The sequence below is a fragment of the Phyllostomus discolor genome, chromosome 11, assembly GCF_004126475.2.
Source record: "Phyllostomus discolor isolate MPI-MPIP mPhyDis1 chromosome 11, mPhyDis1.pri.v3, whole genome shotgun sequence".
In the NCBI taxonomy this organism is placed as follows: domain Eukaryota; kingdom Metazoa; phylum Chordata; class Mammalia; order Chiroptera; family Phyllostomidae; genus Phyllostomus; species Phyllostomus discolor.
Genome location: NC_040913.2, coordinates 697269 through 715681, shown reverse-complemented (window position 1 = coordinate 715681; position 18413 = coordinate 697269). Strand labels below are relative to the sequence as shown.

The 18413-nt window shown below is 61.6% G+C and overlaps 1 protein-coding gene across 2 annotated transcripts; it reads right to left on the bottom strand.

Moving 5' to 3' along the window:
- Positions 1-1321: 1321 nt before the first annotated feature.
- Positions 1322-17011, bottom strand: PLEKHB2 (pleckstrin homology domain containing B2). 2 transcript variants are annotated; one of them, XM_036011148.1, is made up of 8 exons: positions 16933-17011; positions 10787-10830; positions 7559-7711; positions 6533-6635; positions 5353-5392; positions 4308-4406; positions 3381-3489; positions 1322-1805 (listed from the first exon to the last, which is right to left on the bottom strand). In XM_036011148.1, exons 2-8 carry the CDS (start codon positions 10821-10823, stop codon positions 1669-1671), a joined length of 678 nt encoding a protein of 225 aa, XP_035867041.1. In that variant the 5' UTR covers positions 10824-10830; positions 16933-17011; the 3' UTR covers positions 1322-1668. The 2 variants fall into 2 exon arrangements, with proteins under 2 accessions (XP_035867041.1, XP_028382597.1); XM_028526796.2 differs by lacking the exon at positions 16933-17011 and adding an exon at positions 11631-11763.
- Positions 17012-18413: the final 1402 nt, after the last annotated feature.

The window sequence follows — 18413 nt, the reverse complement described above, 5'->3', positions numbered from 1 at the left end:
TGCAGCCAGAGGGCAGCGGGGACCACGGAGACACATCGCTCCAGCTCTCTGGAACTCCAAGTTCACAATGAAAACCCCGAGGCGACATTCAAAACTGTTTAATTTCCGTAAGTAAGGGACACAGCTTTAGAAACAATCACCATCAGGAAAAGCCAGTCTCGCTGACGGGGCGTGAACTCACAAAGGCAACACCTTCGACCCTGGAGACCAGTGGTGGCGCACAGCACCGGGTCCAGCGTCCAGAGGTGGTCACGTTCGCCTCCCCTCGCCTGGAAACGGACTCTGCAGACTCTCCAGCGTCCACGAGTGTGTGCCCACACGCTGGCCAGGGAGGCAGGTCTGCGGTGCCCTCGGGGTGCACAGGACGCTCCGTTCCCGTCAGCCTCCGGGGCACAGGCAGCCGCCCCCAGGGGGGGCAGGCCCGCCTCGGCCACAGCAGAGTCTGCGTGGCCAGGAGTGTGTGTTACAGGGACCAGGGCCACAGGGAGGGACGGTGCAGGGGCCTTCAAGGGCCTGAGCTGCATTTGCGAGGGGGCACTTCCAGAGCACGCAGGGCAGCAGGGCAGAGGACAGGAACAGTGAGGAGGAGCTTCGACGGCTCATGCAGTTAAAGGGTCCACCTGGGTTTTGTAGAGCTCACACCAGCCATCGGGTCGACACCAGGTGGCATCCTGGCGGGGTGGGCAGGACCCGGTGCAGGTCACGCGCGTCCTCAGGCCCCTTCTCGGCTCTCCCCAGACCCTCCCGGCAGCCCAGACCCCAGGCGCTCCACCCGGGCTGCGCGCCCCTCCCCCGTCCTCAGGGACCAGACACCTGCTCGTGAGCAGGCTCCGGAGGCAGCCCCGCGGGGCGGAGGTCCCTTCTCAACACGCGGAGAAGGAAACGGTGAGCGGGCGGAGGCGGCAGTGGGCACACGCCAGCCCACACTGGCAACGCCGCGCTCCGGACAAAGCAGATCTCCCTCCGCCTATGTGTTCGCGGCCGTTCTGCCTGCTTCCGGTTTCACAGGACAAAGCCCGACGCTCTGAGGCTTGAGTCAACTGCAAACGTGTCATGTTTTCCAAAGGTCACCACCAAAAACACACCAGACGCCAAACCCGAGCAGCAGCTTCATCCTAAAAGCAGGGACTGGCCCTCCCCCCGCCCCTCCTGGCCACCACCCTGAGCAGGCGGCCTTGCTGGGGGCCGTGGGCCGTCACACACAGCCTCGGGGACGTCCCCTGGCCGCTCACCGGCCGCAGCTCTGGGAGGAGCAGGGCCAGTTCTGGCCCCTGAGGCTTGCACGTCCGACCTTAAACCAAAAGCAGCTGCAGCTCGTTTCCCGGCCAGGCTCCCGCTGGCCCGTGCCTCACCGTGCCGCCAGCACAGCCCTAGACGACAGTCCCCAACATGCCACACCGCCCTCCAGGGCCGAGCCCACTGGCTGCGTTCCAGTGACGCCCCCGGGAGCTCTAGGAGGAGCCACCGGAACGAGTCCAGGTGTCGGCCCAACGGCCTTCCCTGTGGTTCTCCTGTGGGTGGGTTGGAGCTATGACGTCACTACTTTCGAAAGAAGGATGGGAGCAATCACTGAGGATGTTCACCAAGGATGTTCACCGCGCACTGGACCGCCTGGCGGTGACAGGCCTGTGCAGGGGCGTCCGAGGCCTGCACGTCCGGCCCCGGGACCTAGAAGACCCAGAACAGGGACCCGAGGGCCATGCCCGTGGCAGCCCCGGCCAGCATGCCCAGCGCCAGGTCGCCGTCGCCGCCGGGGTGCCGCTCCCGGACGATGATGTGGCGGGTGGGCTGCGGCCCGCAGAGCCCTGCAAGAGAGAAGACAGGCTTCTGAGCAGGGTCACGCCCACACCCGGGGGAAAGGGCGGCCCTCTCCGCCCGGACCCTTCCTGAGAGCGGTCAGGGCCCCTGCTGGCTGCACTGGCGTCCCTCCCGTGGCCGCGGCCTCCCCTGGACGGGCGGGGGTGGGGCGCTGCGGTGGGCGCTCCCCGCTCTCCTCCACCGCAGGCGACAGGCGGGACCTGGCCTCCCGAGAGCCCCTCCACTCCGCTCTCCGAGAATGCAGACGCTCGGCTCCCCAAGGTCCGCAGTCCCAGACGGGACCAGAGAGCAGAATCCCAGCGAAGCCGCGACTCCGGCCCCTGGGGTCCACTTACGTCCACACAGCACACTTCTCGGGACACCGGGGGCGGGAGCGCGCAGGGCAGGAGCGGAGCCCCGGGCAGAGCCCCCGTTTATGGGGAAAGCGTGTCACAGGGGGAGTTCCTACAGAGCGAACTTTAAAAAACTCGGTGCTACACTCCCGCGGTTCACGGCTCCAGTGGGAAACTCCTGTTCTCCTCCACACGTGACCGCTGCGCTGCCGGCTGGTTCTCTTCACGCTGCCGCAGCGCAGACCCTGCTCCTCTCCTCCTCCGCCCGCCACCCCTGCGACCAACCGCTCCGATCCCTCCCGGAGGGCAGACACTGGCCGCGTGGCCCGGTGCGCGTGGCCCGGGGGGCCTCTGCGGTGGCACCTGCTTCAGCCACCTAGCTCAGCGGGGCTTCACGTAAACGGTCAGAACGCGGACGTGAGAGGCTGGGCCAAGGCAGGTGACTCGTAAATCACCGGGGAACCGAGGACCTGGGCCCGCGATGGAAGGCGGGGCGCGGAGCCCACCACGCAGACCCCGCAGCTCTGCTCCCGGACTCGCCCCCGCAAGTGCAAGGGGGGCGGTCTCTGCAGCCCAGGGCCCCGCAAGGACAGCTGGGCCGCCGTCCACGGACGAGGGTGGGCACAGACGGCACTCTGGGCACTTCCTGGCTGGCCGACTGACCACAGGTGCCCCCAGACGCGGGAGGGTTGTGTGTGTCAGCCCGACGTGCCCGCGGGGGACCGCCCGTCACACACTCGGTGCACCGCCGCCGGCCCAGGGCGCGCCCACAACTCCATGTCGCCCACATCTCCAGGGTGGTTCCGGGGACGGGAGGGGAGAAGCGGAGAGAAGCCCGCCGAAAGCCCAGAGCAAGGTCAGCCCCTTGCAGCCTCTGCGTCCCTGGCACAAAGGAACGCCGCCTCCGCAGTGACCACTTTCGCAGGACGCTACCGGAAGGCAAAAAAGGAGGAGAAAGAACACCTCTCCTCCCCTACGAGGGGCCTCTGCGCTGGGCTGCTGCTTCCCGCAAGCGAATCCCACTGCCAACCCCGTCTCCCCCCGAGAACAGACGTGGGTGCAGTGGGGACGCTCTGACTGTCGCGCCTGCCACTCAGCTCTGCAAAGCGTGTGACTCCATGTGACACTTCAAGGAAAAAGCCCGGGCGGAGCGCCTCGCAGGCTGGGACCAGACACAGCTCCGCCCGCACACCGACCCCTGCGCCGCGCGGAGGGGGGCGGCCGACTCACCTGCGTAGGGGTACTGGCAGGGCACCGCGTAGGCCTGCCCATCGGCGGCGTAGACGACCTGCGCGCCCGGCGGCGCGTACGCAGCCCCGTAGGGGCAGTAGCCGTAGGCCTGCGGAAGGAAAGGGGCGGTCAAGCCGCGGGGCTGATGTCCGCCCCGTTCAGGGACCGGCGCTCTGCGCCGTGGGCGGGCCTGTAGGGACTGGACCGCACACGCACGGCGGACCCGCCCCTCGGGCCACAGCTGACGTCACACCCGAGGGGGAGACTGGAAGTGTGGTCCCCTCCGAGAGCAGCACAGAGACGCCCACGCTTGTCCCCGTCACCTCGCGTGTGACAAGGAGGGGACGGGGGAGAGTGCGTGCGGTCTCTCCGTGCCGTGTCCTCTACCTCTGCGCCTTCTCGCGACCCTCCCCGCCCCTCCTAACTGAACCCCGGGGCAACACTGACGGCGGCGCGGCGGCGCCTCCCAGCCCGGAGCCCCCTCCGCGGAGCGCAGGCTCCCGGCTCCGCACCCTCGGGCACCCCCGCCGTGTCTGGTATTCAGGGTGTGACTTTTCCTGAGGTTTGCCTTCTTTTTCACTTTCAAAGCATTCTTTTCTGATTAGACAAAGGGTGTAAGTCGGTCACTGAGTACAAACTGTAAACCACAAAAACCGCGTGGCCAGCGCAACCACCGAGGTCACGGCGGGTTCCCGGGTCGCCGCCCAGACGGGCTGTGCACACGAAGGCGACAGGGCCGCTGCTTTGCTGTACGGGAGTGGAAGGTGATGCATTGGTCTGAGAAAGACGGGGGTTTACAGTACATGTCTACTTTCCCCACACCGGCTCCCGTCCTGTCTTTGCTTTCTTCAAAGAGGACAGTAAGTGGCACAGAGACCCCGGCCCGCCGCCCGAGCCCGGTGGCGCGGAGAAGCGCTCCCCCCCTACCTCGGGGTCCGGAGCCGGGTAGGCCGTGTACGGAGGCGGAGGCGGAGGCGGGGCGCCCACCGCGGGGCCGTCGTAGACGGCTTCCGAGCCGACGTAAGCCTTAGGGGAGAGAGGGGGAGACAGCGGTTGCCACACAGCAACTACAGAGGCTTTCAGGACGTTACACCCGCGTCCTTCTGTTTAGCGAGATTTTGTTAAAGCCCAAAGGTTTCCTGTGGACGGCAACACAGCAGCTCTCAGAAAGGCAGTAGATGGGGGGGGGACCCCGCCCCTCACCCCCAGGCACCCTCCAGCATCCTTCTCAGGGACGCGCCGGGCAGCTGGGCGCGCTCACGCCCACGGCGCCAGGAGCCCCAGGGGCCGCCCCCAGCCCTTCTGTCCACCAGCAGACCCCAGGGTCCGAAGGGTGGCCGCCAGAGACACACTCCGCACGCAGCGTCCGTTCCTGCTCTGAGTCGCCCCCCAGCGGAGAAGACGACGACGTGCACTCTTTAAAGTGCCCGTGAAGAGTCGCCCGGCCCCGGGGCACGTGGGTCGTCAGCACTGATCTCCCCCGGGAGTGGGTGTTGGGGGGGAGGGGAGACCGGGGGCCGGGCAGGGCAGGGAACGGCCCCGCGGTGCGTCTCTCCGCTTTCCTCCCCGCAGAGAGAGGGGGCCCCTCTGGAGGAGGAGCACGCAGAGGGCAGAGGGCAGAGGAAGCCGGTCAGCAGTGGGGCTGCCTGCGCAGGGGCCCCCCACGGCCAGAGGTGAGACGAGGCCGGGGGGACGAGGTCCAAGGACCCGCCGACCTTTCCCAGCCTCCTCTGCGGAGCACAGCGGAGGTCAACGTGCAGCAAATCTCAGTGAGATGCCGAGTTTCTGGAAAACCACCCTGGCACCGGGTCCTCCCACTCCCGCCCACAGGCCTGGCCCACCGGGCCCTCCCAGGGTGAACCCCCGAGAGGCACCCCGCCCCCCTCCAGCTGCTGGCCAGGCACCCCCTCCCCCGTGTGTCACAGCGAGTCCGTGGGACAGGGCACTGCCGGCTGCCCCCGGAGGCACTCACCGTGTTTGTCCTGCAGTCCTGGAGTGTGAACTGCCAGGCCCTGGAGGGACGAGAGGGAAAGTCGTCTGAGTGAAATCCAGCCCCGGGCGCGGCGGCCCCCCAACCGTGCTGGCGCCAGGGCTTCTGCTAGAGCCAGGTCCAGGGCCACTCAACCAACCCAGTGGGGGCGTGCACTGAGAACACGTGACACGTGGAAACACGGCGCAGCACACATGACACACAGTTTAGAGCGCACTGCAGACCACCGCTTCTGCTTTGCCCTCAGTAACTGAAGGGCGCACCAGCCTAGTGACACACAGACCCGCCCCACCCACTGGATGGCTGCGTGAGGTTCAGGGACGGGGTGGCAATTCCTCACAACCGAACACGAGGCTGGCGCTTTTTCTGCCAGCCCCAGAAACTGACCTGCGTGCACCTTTAAGGCACGCAGACCACAGGACACACACATCGTGAAACAACCAGGGCAGTAAGTGAACGCCTCTGCTCCCCGGGCCCCTGAGATGACGTGGTGACGTGGAAGCTCTGTCTCCACCCAAGTGCGTCCAGCAGGGCCGTTCTCTCCACGGTGAACGCCCAGCATCGTGCTGACCGACCACCCCCTCCCCGAGCCCCAGCCCCCGGCCACCACCCTCCACTCTCCTCCCCTGCGAGGTCAGCCCTTCCAGACCCCGAGCACGAGAGAGGCCGCACAGTGCTTGTCCTTCTCTGACTGGCTCACCTCACTGACCGTGACGCCCTCAAGGTCCGTCCGTGCTGCTGCCAACAGCAGGCTTCTCTCTCGTTGCCAGAGGGCAGCGACACCCCACTGTGCATGCGTGTGCACACCCACCTCTCACCCACCCACAGACACCGGGCTCTTTCCACGTGTAGGCTACTGTCCATCCTGCCACACTGAGCGTGGCAGGTAGGTGGGGGGGCACATGGTTTAAGAACCCCTTCGGTCACGCCCACCACCCAGCGGGCGTCGAGCAGGGGAAGGAGGGCCCGGGGCCTGCGCAGGCAGGAAGCCGGCCGGGTGGCCAGCAGGGGCGGAGCGGGACCCCTGAACTTCTTCCCCACGCCCCGAGCCACCCCTCTGCCACCTGAGGGAGGCCCCACTCCCACTCCTGCCCTTCCCGACAACTCGGCATTCGAACAGAAAACGCCCTGGAAAACAAAACACTTCGGAAATGAAACTCACAGGCAGTCGTCCGGGCTTTCCGCACAGAGGCTGACGGTCCTCCCGTCCCGGCAAACCACCTGCAGCATGCAGTCTCGGGGCCTCCCGTCGGGCGGCTGCACGTCTGTGAGAGGCGGGCGGAATGCAGGAATGCACGTGTGTTCAGAGGGTTTCTTCTCCCCCAGGAGCTCAGGTGAGCAACGGGCCGGCACCTCGGAACACTCCACCTGCGGACGCCCCAGCTCCGCTCTGCGGAACCGAACAGGCACACCCCAGCCCCGCGCCAGCGGGACTCCCTGTGGGACGAGTGGGTGGCCCTCGGGAGGGGCGGCCCCCACGAGGAGACACGCCGCGCGTCCCAGACGCTGGAAGCACAGGCCCCACGCGGTGAAAGGTGTTCACGCAGCACGAGACACCGGAACACCTGCTGACTTCATTCGCAGGAAGCGTCAGCTGGGTCGCTGCTCTAAAAGCGACCTTGGAGCTTCCGAGCACCCGTGTGTGCTCTGCCTGGGCCACGGAGACCCGCGTGCGAGGACCAGCGCGCGGGAGGGACGCCACACCCATCCGAGGTTCCCACGGCAAACTCCGCCTCAAACGGCGGCGGAGCGAGGGGGACGGACGGGCCTGTGTGTGCACCTGCCGTCCGTGAGACAGGGAGAGCTCCACGCCTGGCGCAGATGGGCCCTCCCGAGGGAGGGCGGGGAACTCCAGGAACACGGGACCTCACGGCCCTTGAGAGACGGCTGCCGTCCCGAAGGGGCCCCCCCCAGCTCTGAGTCGCAAACCTGCACCGCCTGGGGGGCCCCCTCTCTCGGGTCTGAAGGCTCTGGGCCCCGAAACGCCCACCACGTTCTCCACGGGAGAGGAAGGGGTGCGCGCTGGAGGGTCTGACTCGGAGCAGAAATGGATCTGCCCCACCGCCCGGCCCCCACGGTGGGCGGCTCTTCCCCAGTGAGGCCCCCGGGGCCTGTGAGTGGGGGCGGGTGGGTGAGGGAGGCCCCAGGGCCCACCCGGGGCGGCGAGGGGCAGGCGGTGGGTGCTCACCGCGGCACTGGAGCCCCACGCGGAGGTTGATGCAGTCCACCGGCAGGTGCACCTTGTCCTCCATGCTCTGCCGGGTCTGGTCGCCGTAGTAGACCAGGTGGCCGTCGGACCAGAGGTCGAACCAGTTCCTCTTCCAGCGCTTCAGTATGGTGCCTGGAAGACACCGCGGGCACACGGCTGCTGGGAGCGCCCCGGGGACGGGAGCAGGGGGACGGTCCTCTGCGGCCCCCCACTGCCCCGAGCAGCCCACCCGAGCGGCCCAGGACACGGACCGCAGGGGCAGGACGCCCGCACGGCACGAGGACACACAGCACCGTCCGCCCCACATCCCCAGGCTGTTTTTAAACCGAACTTCTCGGGGGACTCGGTTTAGGGGAACCGCACAGGTCTCAGGTGTGCAACTGCAGGACCCGTCTGCACGCGGGCGGGCGGGCGGGCAGACGCAGGCTCACGCTGCGAGTGTGCGGGGGGGCAGGGTTCCCTCTGCTGTGGCTGTGGGGACGTTTGTCACTGCGCTGTCTTCCACGCAAACCACCGCGACCCTTCTCTCGCCCACCCAGGGGCTGCACTGTGCGCCCCCCCCACGGCCACACCTATCACCCCCCCCCCCCCCCGTATTCCACCCCTCCCCGGTCACCACCACGCCGCGCCCTGCATCCGAGTCCGAGAGTCTCTGTCTTCCTTGTCCACCTGTTGCCCCCTCACACGTGAAGCCACGGGCTTCTTCCCGTCCGACTCGTCTCGCTCAGCCCGACGTCCTCGCGGTGCGTCTGTGTCGCCGTGAGCGGCAGCAGCCCGTCTCCTCGCCGGCCGGGCGCTGCCCCCGCAGAGACGCCCCGCGTCGCCACCCGGTCCTGGTCGAAGCCGCTCCGTGTCTCGGCCACCGCGGGCGGCCAGTGCTGCCGCGAACACAGGGGTGCGTGTGTCTTCGCACACGCATGTTCTCAGTTTTGGGGGCAGACGCCCGAAAGAGGGGGGCTGGGTCGTACGGCAACTCTGTCCTCACCGTCCGGAGGAGCCCCCGTGCCGCCCCCTTCCGTGGCCGCACCGGGCCGCACGCCCAGCAGCGGGGGACGAGGGCTGTCCCCACCGCCGCCGCGGCACGCGTTACGGCCTGTCGTGTGGACGGCGGCGGCCCCTCTGCCGGGCGTGCGGTGGTACCTCGTGGTGGCCTCCACTTGCGTTTCACTAGAGGTCGACCACCTGCCCACGTACCCGGTGGCCGTCTGTGGGTCTTCCTGGGAGAGGTGTCCGCTCGGGTCCTCTGCCCGCGTTTTAACCGCTGTGTGTGTGGTGCTGGGTTGTGTGAGCCCGTCGCTGGAGCTGTTGTTTGCCAGCATCTTCTCCCGCTCGGTGGGTCTCCTTTTGTTCTGCTGGAGGTTTCTTCTGCCGGGCAGAAGCTTTTTCGTTTGACCCAGTCCCATTCGTTGTGCCTTCCCTGCCCTTGCCTTTGGGGTCAGACTCCTAAAACCCTAAGACGAAGGCCCCCAAGCCTAGCCCGTGTCATCCCCTGTGCACCTGAGTGTTCCAGGCCTTACGTCCAGGTCTCGGGTCCGAGCTGCGCCACGTTCTGGACACGGGGCACACAGCAGCCTAGCCCCATTCCTTCCCACGGGGCCTTCCAGCTCCCCCGGCTTGCTCTCCTCCCTCCTCTGCTCTGGGCTCCCGCGTCAGAAACTGTTCGCCCAGCTGCATGTGGTTTGTCTCTGGGCTCCCAGCTCCGTTCCGTCCGTCCGTGTGTCTGTGTGTCTGCCGACACCACGCAGTTTTGATTATTGTTGCTCTGGAGCATAATCTGAGGCCAGGAAGCGTGATACCAACGTCTCCGTTCTTTTTTTTCTCAGGATTGCTTCAGTATTTGGGGTCCTTTGTGGTTCCACACAAATCTGATGTTTCTTTTTTCATTCTATTTCTTTAAGAAAACGCCACCAAGAGTCTGACGGGGACTGAGTTCAATCTGTGTATTGTCTTCACGTGGACACTTTCACCGTGCTGATTCATCTAATCCGTGAACACAGATCTCCATCCATTCCCTTGTGTCTCTCTCGACCTTTTTAAACGAGGCTTTGTGGTTTTCAGTGGATCGGTCCTTCACATCCCCAAGTTTATTCCTGGGTGTCTTATTCTTTTTGTTGCCATTGCAAAAGGAATTCTTTTTTTTTTTTTTCATTTATTTTTCTGAAATTTCACTGTTAGTGTATAAAGACACAGGAGGGTTGAGCACTCATTTCACACTGCTTCTGGAAGTTTCCGGTGGAGTCAGCCCCACCTGTGCTCCGCCAGCCTTCCCAGTCCCTGCACCCTGTCTGCCCCCCGAACCAAGAGAGCACTTGCCCAAGCTGACAAGGAAGTGACCCCAGTGCCCACTGAACTGGCAGCTCCCGAGCTGAGCAGAAACCACCAGTCAGCCACCGCACGACGGCAGGGGGCGTCCCTGTCGGCGGAGTTCTGACCTCGCGTCCCCCTGCCGTCGAGTCCCTGACTGCACGCTCCCAAAGGAGGCTGTGCTCCGTGTCCAGGGCTGGTGTCGTGCGGGTGCGGGCGGCACGGCAGGAAAGGGGTCCCGGGGGCAGTCCTGACACGTGTCACCACCTGCACGCCTCCGCTGCTCTGGGACGTGGTGAGCGTAACCCCCCTCGCTCACTCGCTGCTTTCTCACTGGGGCTCCTGCCCAGGCATCAGGCGAAGGGGAAGTGGGTGAGTCTTCCGTACACACCTCGCTCAGACAGCCAGTGCTATCTACGGTTTCAGGTGTCCACTGGGGGTCTTGGAGCAGGCCCCCTGCAGATAGATATTGGGGGGACTACTGCCCAAAGGTTTGGGTTTAGACAAAAATACACCCTCGGGTCGAGTCTTTATCCCTGTAATTAAAGATCCCACGTTTCAGAATCCCAGTCCCGCCGCAGGCGAGCCAGGCATCCCCACACGGGGAGCAGGGCCTCCCCGCTGACGCGTCAGCCTGCAGGGAGAGGCGGGCGCACCTCGGGCGGCCGTGGGGCACAAACCCTGCCACCCCTGCCGGGCTGCTCTCCGCACAGCCACCCGCGGGAGCCCGGGAGTACAGAGAGGGCCGGAGAGCCCGGGAGACCCCCGAGACGACACCTGGGGTGACGTCGTGAGCACGGCTCTGCCCTCTGCTCTGTCTGCACACGGATCTGCTGCAGCAGCAGAAACACAGACGGGGTCCCCCAGCGTCGGCCCAGCCCGGGGTCCCCGCGCGGTACTCACTCTGCCGCAGCAGCCACCCGCTCTTCACGAACGCCATCGTCCACCTTCGGGAGAGAGGCAGGGTCAGGGCTGCCCACCACACCCTGGCACCAACGGGGCGGGGCTTTCCACACAGGCCACCACTTCCCCAGCTCCAGGACACGACTGGACGTCTCCTGGTTCAACCTGACACTGACCCTCACCCCCCGGAGTCGGCCTCAGAGCCCAGAGCCCTGGGCACCCGCCCCCCCCGCCCGCCAGCCTCAGCATCACCCCACCACAGGAGCTCTCGGCCCCTGTCCCCCAAGGCTGCTCAGCAGGTTCTCGGAGGCGGCTGCTGGTGACGCACCTCTGTGTCCAGCCTCTGTCCCTCCCTGGAGGTCCCAGGAGGGACCGAAAGCTCCCACCTCTCAGCACAAGGCGCCCCGCCCCCCCGTAACCAGCCCACCTGCCGTTCTGGGGCTCTGAGCCAGTGTCAGCGCCCACTCGGCTGCGGCTGCAGGAGGTGCAGGGGGAGCAGCAGGGCGCGCCTGCCCCTGACCTCTCAGGAGCGCCCGGGGTCTCAGAAGACCACACGTCTCCCATTACAGTCTCACCAAATCTCAGCTAGGTGGTCTGAGTCTCCGTCCTCATCCCCTTCAGGGTCAGCGGACGGAGGGACCAAAGCCACTCCATCCCACTGGCCACCTGGCACTCACCAAACGCAGTACAATCTCAGTGGAGCCAGTGCCACCCCCAGCCCCTCCCCCTCCCACTGGAGGCTCCGCCTCCACCCCGTGCCCACCCCGCGGAGTATAACCCCACTCAGCAGCCCACGCACACTGAGAGTTCGCTGGGTCTGGGGTCGTGGCTGCCCCTGACATACCCCCTGTCCTGGGCTCTGGCGTCCGGCAGCCTCCTCGTCCTCCCCGCGGCGCCCAGGTGAGTTCACACGCCCGGTCAGGTGTACACGGCTGTTCACAGGTGCAGCAGCCAGGTCAGAGCAGAACACAGGAAACGGGAAGAAAAAGTATGAAAGCGTGAAGGACAAAAACCGAGTCAAGAAGACCGCAGTAGGCTCAGAGACAATGCCTGCAGCCGCACGCGGGTGCGGACAGAGGTCCCGTGGGGCGGGGGCGGTGCACTCGGCCGCTCACAGGAAAACACGCCGGAACGGGCAACACACTCCCAACGCGCCCAGTTCCTGCACCTGGGCAGACCGAATGCAAAACACCGGGCACCAGGACGCCCCAGCGCCAGGTCGGCACGCGTGGAAACAAGGCGCCCAGAGCGGAGGACGCCGACGGCAGGAACGCCGCCCCGCGCAAGCGCTGCTGGGAGGGGATGCGAACCCCCCTCCGAGAGTCTCAGCGTGCACGCCCGCCGGCCGGCCAGGTGTGCGGCCACCCTAGGAGCAGACCTCACTCACGCACCTGCAGAGACTCACCGACACACGCACCCTCCTGCCACAGCGCTTCCACCTGTGCGGCACAGCCCGGCCGGCCCCAGCCCCGCGGTTCTGCCGGAAGGGGCGCCACCCCCTGCCCCGCCCCCAACCCCGCCCGCAGGTCCCGGTGCAAACGTGCTGAGCCCCGAGGGGGCGGCTGACGCCGCACAACTGCTCTGGAAGGAACCGAGAAGCCGGTGCCCTTGCCACGATCGCCAAGGACAGGGACGAGGGGATGCTGGGTGTGCTTCAGAAGACAGGGTGGCGATTCAGTCCCATCCCACCTGTCTGTCCTGTTCAAAACTGTTTAACCGTCTGCACGTGTTATAGCCTTGTATTTTCTGAAGTCAGCAGGTACCGACTGGAGGCTGAGGTCACAGGCCACCTCTGTTCCCCTCCCGGGGTTTCAGGCGCTCTCCTTCGGGAACGAGGTCGGCAAAGCGGACGCCAGCCTACGCGGGCCCCTCCCCTCGGGAGGCACAAGCGAGCCGCCCTCACATAATTTTCTCCCCGTCTCCGTGTGGCTGGATTCTCGCCTGTCTCCAAACCTTCAGAGAAAGAGCTCCGCACAGCTTTTAGTCACCGTAGCTTCCAGCATCTCCAAAGTCTCGGAAGGTTCTTAACCTCTTGCAGTTTCTGCCGATTCAAGCTGCCTCACCGCGCCAAGACAGGAAGTGCGTTTTGCATCCTTCCGCACCTTTCTGCCACGCTTTCGGGCCCTCAAACACACAGTCCCGCTGGACCAGACCCCGCAGTCAGTCTCTCCCCTGCCCCCAGGGATGCGGGCACTGCTCCCGGTGGCTGGCAGCCACCCTGTGATGAGGAGGGAGCCAGCCTGAGGGCGGGAGTGGCAAGGGAGCAGAGTGAATTCCTCTGAGCCACTGATCAACCCACCTGTTCAGCAAAATAAAGTTTTTTATCCTTGAAACTGGGTTGAACTGGTTTCCTACAAACCTGCAGCCTTAAGCATCCTAAAATAGTCATTTGCTTCCAAAAAGATATGAGGCCGAGAAATAATACCATCGTATTTCCATTCAACAAATATCCTTTGAGCACCTACTGCGTGCCCGGCCTTGGAGTAGGACCAAGGACAGAGAGGTGACCAAGCCGAAGTCCCTGCTTTTTTACGTAGAGTCCAGTCTAGTGGGAGAAACAGGTTAAACTCGTTATTTAAAAGCTGGGCCGTGCAATGTCACCGAGAGCATCACAACTCTACGGTGACGGTCACCCAGCACAGAAAACTGAAGGTGTGTCCACTCACGCCGCATCCCGGGTACTCATGGCTGAACCTCCTACGGTCGTACCGTGAACTCTCAGCCTGTGGCTCGTGGGAGGAGTAGAACCTTGGGGGACAGGCCCACACGTCCCTCGTCGGTGCCGGGGGCTGCGGGGAGACGGTGCAGACATGGAGCCTGCCTGAGACGCGGTCACCCAGCAGCTGCCGAGGGTCACGAAACCGAGTGAACAGTCCAAAAACAAGGGGCAACCGAAAGGAGTTCCCTGAATTTCTGCGGTAACTTCTTTTAACCTCTACTGGTGCCTGATACTAACTTGGCCGCGTGCGCTGTCCCTGCTGACAGTCGGTCACACGTCAGACCAGGTGCAGCTTGCCCAGGAGGGTCCCCGAGAGTTGGGGTCCCAGCGTCTCCGATGCTCATGAGACCACACCCACCCGTGAGGCCAGAGGCAGAGGCAGGGCCCCGGTCAAACCCAGGAACTAGATTCCCGGCATGCGATGGCCTGCTGGTCGGAGCACGGGACAGAGGACAGGCTGGACTGGAGTTCCGGTTGCTTTGGTGGCCAGGGGGCTTCGAGTCAAAGGTTAAGAAAGTGTGTTAGCCATGTCCTGGGGGCCTTGCTGCAAAGCAAGATCCAGGAGAAGATGTTTAAAAGTGCACTTTCTTGAAACGATAGAAAAATGCAGCTAGCTTCCCTTAAAGGAGTAAGAGCTTAAGCAATAACATCGGTCACAAGATGTTTGGTTTCTCCTTTTGCTTTAAAGATAAAATCACTTACTCATACCCTTGAGATCTCCTGCAGAATCTTAGTTCCCCAACCCGGTTGACTCTTGTGACCAGTCAGGGGCGATCCACGCAAGATGAGGTCACGAACTGAGTTACTCAGGCTCAAGAAACTGCTGAAGCTTGCTCAGAACACAGTCAGCTTGGCCACTGACCCCTAACCACAATGTTTGCATTGAAAAACCCTTGATTACAAACCAACAGGAAGGGCTCCGGTCAAGATGGCAGGCAGGACAGGTAGGCACTGCACTCACCTCCTCCCGTGGCCACAGCAAAACTACAACCACGTAAGAGAACAATCACTTGAATGAACCATCTGACGTCTGGCTGAACAGAAGTCCTACACCTAAAGGCACACAGAAGACGCCACTTCCAGACTGGTAGGAGGGGCGGAAATGCAGCCTGAGCTGGCCCCACAGTCACATGGGGCAGTTCAGGAAGAGGTCAAGTTCAGCTGCTGCCAGACACAGGGGAAGAAACAGGCGGTGGGGCTGCAGGGCAAGGGCCCTCCCCCGGCATGGCACCAGATGCCACCTCTCCTGTGTTAGGCCCTCCCTGGACACGGCCAAATCTTACTCTGACTTCCCAAAAGAAGCTTCTCCGGCCAGAAGGGACTGGCACAAAATAGTCACAGTGATAAAAAGCAGAGACTCAGAGGCAAGATCGTTCTGCTCAGCATGGCTCTCCTTTAGAATCAAAGGAGAGACCAGAGTTCCCCAAACAAGACAAAGCTAGAGCCATTCATCACCACCAAATGAATATTATGAAAAATGCTGAAGGGACTTCTTTACAAAGAAAGAAAAGAAAAGAAAAGAAGAGAATCGAATCCGAAATATGAATAATCCAATGGCAATAACACATGTCTATCAGTAACATTTAAAAGTACACGGATTAAATGCTCCAATCAAAAGCTTATGGGGGGCTGAATGGATAAGAAAACAACACCCTTACCCATGCCACCTACAAGGGACCTGCTTCAGACCCCAAGGCCCAGGCAGGCAGACTGGAAGTCAAGGGATGAAAAGACATCTCAAGCAGACAGGAAAAAAGGCTAGGGCAGCAATACTAATATCAGACAAAATGGGCTTTAAAACAAAGGCTATAAGAGACATTTATTCCATAATAATTATGGGATCAATCCACCAGGAGGATATACCCTTTAAACATTGGTATATCCCACTAATATAAGGAAATAATAAAGACCAAAGCTACAATAAGCAAGATAGAATCTACAAAACATACAAAAGATCAATGAAGCCAAGAGGTGGTTCTTTGGAGAGATGAACAAGGCTGATAAACCATTAGCCAGACTCATCAGAAAAAAAGAGAGGACCCACATTAAAAAATCGGAAATGAAAGAAAAATGACGGCTGACACCACAGAAACAAATACAAGGGATCGTAAGAAAATACTGCAATTACATGCCAGTAAACTGGACAATCTGAAAGAAAGGGATACATTCCCTGAAACACACAACCTTCCAAAACTGAATCAAGAAGAAACGAAATCTGGACCGACAATTACAACGAACGAAATCAAAGCCGTAATCAAAAACTCCCAGCAGCATCACTCCTCAGCAGGGAAACGCAAATGGAAACCACCACCAGACACCACCCGCTGCCTGCCAGAGCTGCTATCAGTAGATCAAGGAACAAGTGCTGGCCGGAAGGGCCGCGGAGAAAGGGGAACCCTTCTGCACTCCAGTTGAGAATGCGGCTGGGGCAGGCAGTTCGCCACTGCGGAAAGTAGTATGCGGGGTCCCCACAAAATTAAAAGTGGAACTGCCATATATGACCCAGCGATTCCACTTCTGGGAATATATCCAAAGAAACCCAAGACACTAATTTAAAAAATAAACGCACCCCTATGCTCACTGCAACGTTTACAATAGCTAAGACAAGGGAGCAATCCAAGTGCCCATCAGCAGACAAGCTGATAAAGAGGAGGTGGTAGGTACTGGGTTGGAACTTTCCTCCGGGAGATCCCAGTGCCCGTCCCGGGGGGCAGTGGACAAGCAGAGATTCTCAAGGGCCAGGAGTCAGAAGCGTTTGGAATTAACTACTTTCCCCTAGAATTTTTAAAATTGAATGTACGGGGTGGCGGGGGCCTGGCTAATAAAACTATATACAATTCTATAACAACATCATCTGCACACTGTATGGCCGTCCCAACTTAACCCTTTCCTCCAACCGCCCCGAAAAACTGGCACTCTGGGTATCCGCTCATTTAGGAAGCCTCGTCTCTGTAAGTCCCTCTACATTTGAGATTTTAAGAAAAACAAAAAACTTAAAAACCCCAGTGCCGACGCGAAAGAAAAATCCCTGACCTCCTTCGAATGCCCAACCTAGTTGGTGAGAGGCTCAAACGTGGGGAAAAAAACAAAGATTTCCTCTAAATGATGTGCAATCACGCACGCAAAGCTACGGAAACTGCAAAACCGAGCGCGGGGCGGCCGGAGCGCCCAGCGGTCCCGCTAACCGGCGGGAGGAGAGCGTGGTGGTGCCCGGCTCCCCCGCGAGGCCCGGACCCGGGAAAGCGGCGGGGGCCGGCAGCCCCTGCGAAGCAGGAGCGCGGGGACCTGCACCTCGGCGAGCGGGGCGGGAGACGCGGAGGTGGAGAGAGGGCGCGAGCGGGGGGCGAGACGGACCCCTCCGAGGGGGCGTGGGGCGGGGCACAGCCCACGGCAGTGGGGCAGCGCCCAGTCCACCCCTGATCTCTACCTGCGAAGGTCCCGGCGGGCGTCGTCGCACTCCGGGCAGACACCGAGCGCAAGGTCGCTGCGGAACCCGCGGCCCAGCCCACTGCGCGCCTGCGCCCTGCGGGCCCTCCCGCGGCCCCGCCCTGTCGCGGGTGCGCAGGCGCACTCTCGGCCCCGCCGCGCCGGCGGTGCCCGGCCGAGCCTGGGGTTTCCGAGGAAGGAGCGGAGGGGCGGGGTGTGCGCGTCCTCAGCCCAGCTTCAGTGCGTGCTGAGTTCTCAGCGAAAGAGGGGTGTTATGCACCCTTACTTCGGAAGGCCGTCCTGGGGCCGCGCTCCTCAGACGCTCGAATTGGAGGGAGAAGACGCAGAAGCTAAGCCTAGGGCCTCCCATCGCGCCGGAAGCAAGGAATGCTCAAAAAATGAATAAATAAACGCGAGGAGGCCCGTGAAAGGCCGTGCCCATGAACCTGAAAGCTCCCCATGGCCAAATCTGGAACAATTGGAGCAATAAAATAAATTACGTACTATTAGGTTATAATTTAGAGTGAAAGCTAAATATATTAGAGTTCATTCTGCTGTAATAAATGATTGAATAAATTAATGGGAAGAAGAGATACATCTTCCTTATCGAATTCTAATTAATCATACCCCACTTAGAGGAGATGTTTAATCTCTAACCCCCTTCTCCCGTGTGGGCTGTGCAAGTGACTTCCTCCCAAAGAGTACATGACAGGAGGGGGGAAAATAGCTTTGTCGCAGGTGGGCATCAGTAATCAGGTTCTTGGTCATCACAAACAATGAATTGGAGTGAACACAAAGAGAGAAAGAGAGAGCAGACTTACTCAACAATAGTATACAACACAGAACATGGGAGCAGGTCAACTCCAAGCAGAGATTGATCCTCCGGTGCTGGCGGGATGCTATTCCAACAGGATGAATAGTTCCCGGCTAGTTTTGGCGGGCTTATTGTGCATGTACAAGTAGTTGTATTGCTTTTAAGATACTGTGCATGTGGTCTCCCATGATTTTCCTTGATTGCCCACCAGGGGAGAGGGTCCCCATGATGCTAATTTGTTTTGACGCTGTTATCATGGAACAGGGGTCATGTAGCATCTGTGCAGGTGCTGCATGGGTCACCAGGATTCAGTGCTTTTCCAGAAAGTGGGGACGACTGGTCTTAGAACAGGGTCTCTGTCCTGTATCAATGCCCCTTGTCCTAGTCCTGGGGAGCCTCTGGAGTTTCCTCACTCCTGACTATCTTTTGCCTCAGCTGGGCATCGTCCAGCAAAGCAAAGAGTCAGGGCACATACCAAGAGGCAAACCAACGATGATTCTCTCATTCTTTCCCTCCCTCCCCCCATCTCTCTCTCTCTCTCTCTCTCTCTCTCTCTCTCTCTCTCTCTATATATATATATATATATATATATATATATAATTATATTATGAAATTATATATGAAATAATACCCAAAGAGGTACAGAAAAGGAGAAACTTTACGGAAGT

What these genes read in the sequence shown, in the direction of transcription:
- PLEKHB2 (XM_036011148.1), bottom strand. Translation starts at nt 10,823, where the DNA reads ATGGCGTTCGTGAAGAGCGGGTGGCTGCTGCGGCAGA. An exon ending in CGGGTGGCTGCTGCGGCAGA is followed by an intron (nt 7,712 to 10,786) that starts GTGAGTACCGCG and finishes GGTGTCTTCCAG; the next exon opens with GCACCATACTGAAGCGCTGG. An exon ending in ACCCGGCTCCGGACCCCGAG is followed by an intron (nt 3,490 to 4,307) that starts GTAGGGGGGGAG and finishes TTCCTTCCGCAG; the next exon opens with GCCTACGGCTACTGCCCCTA.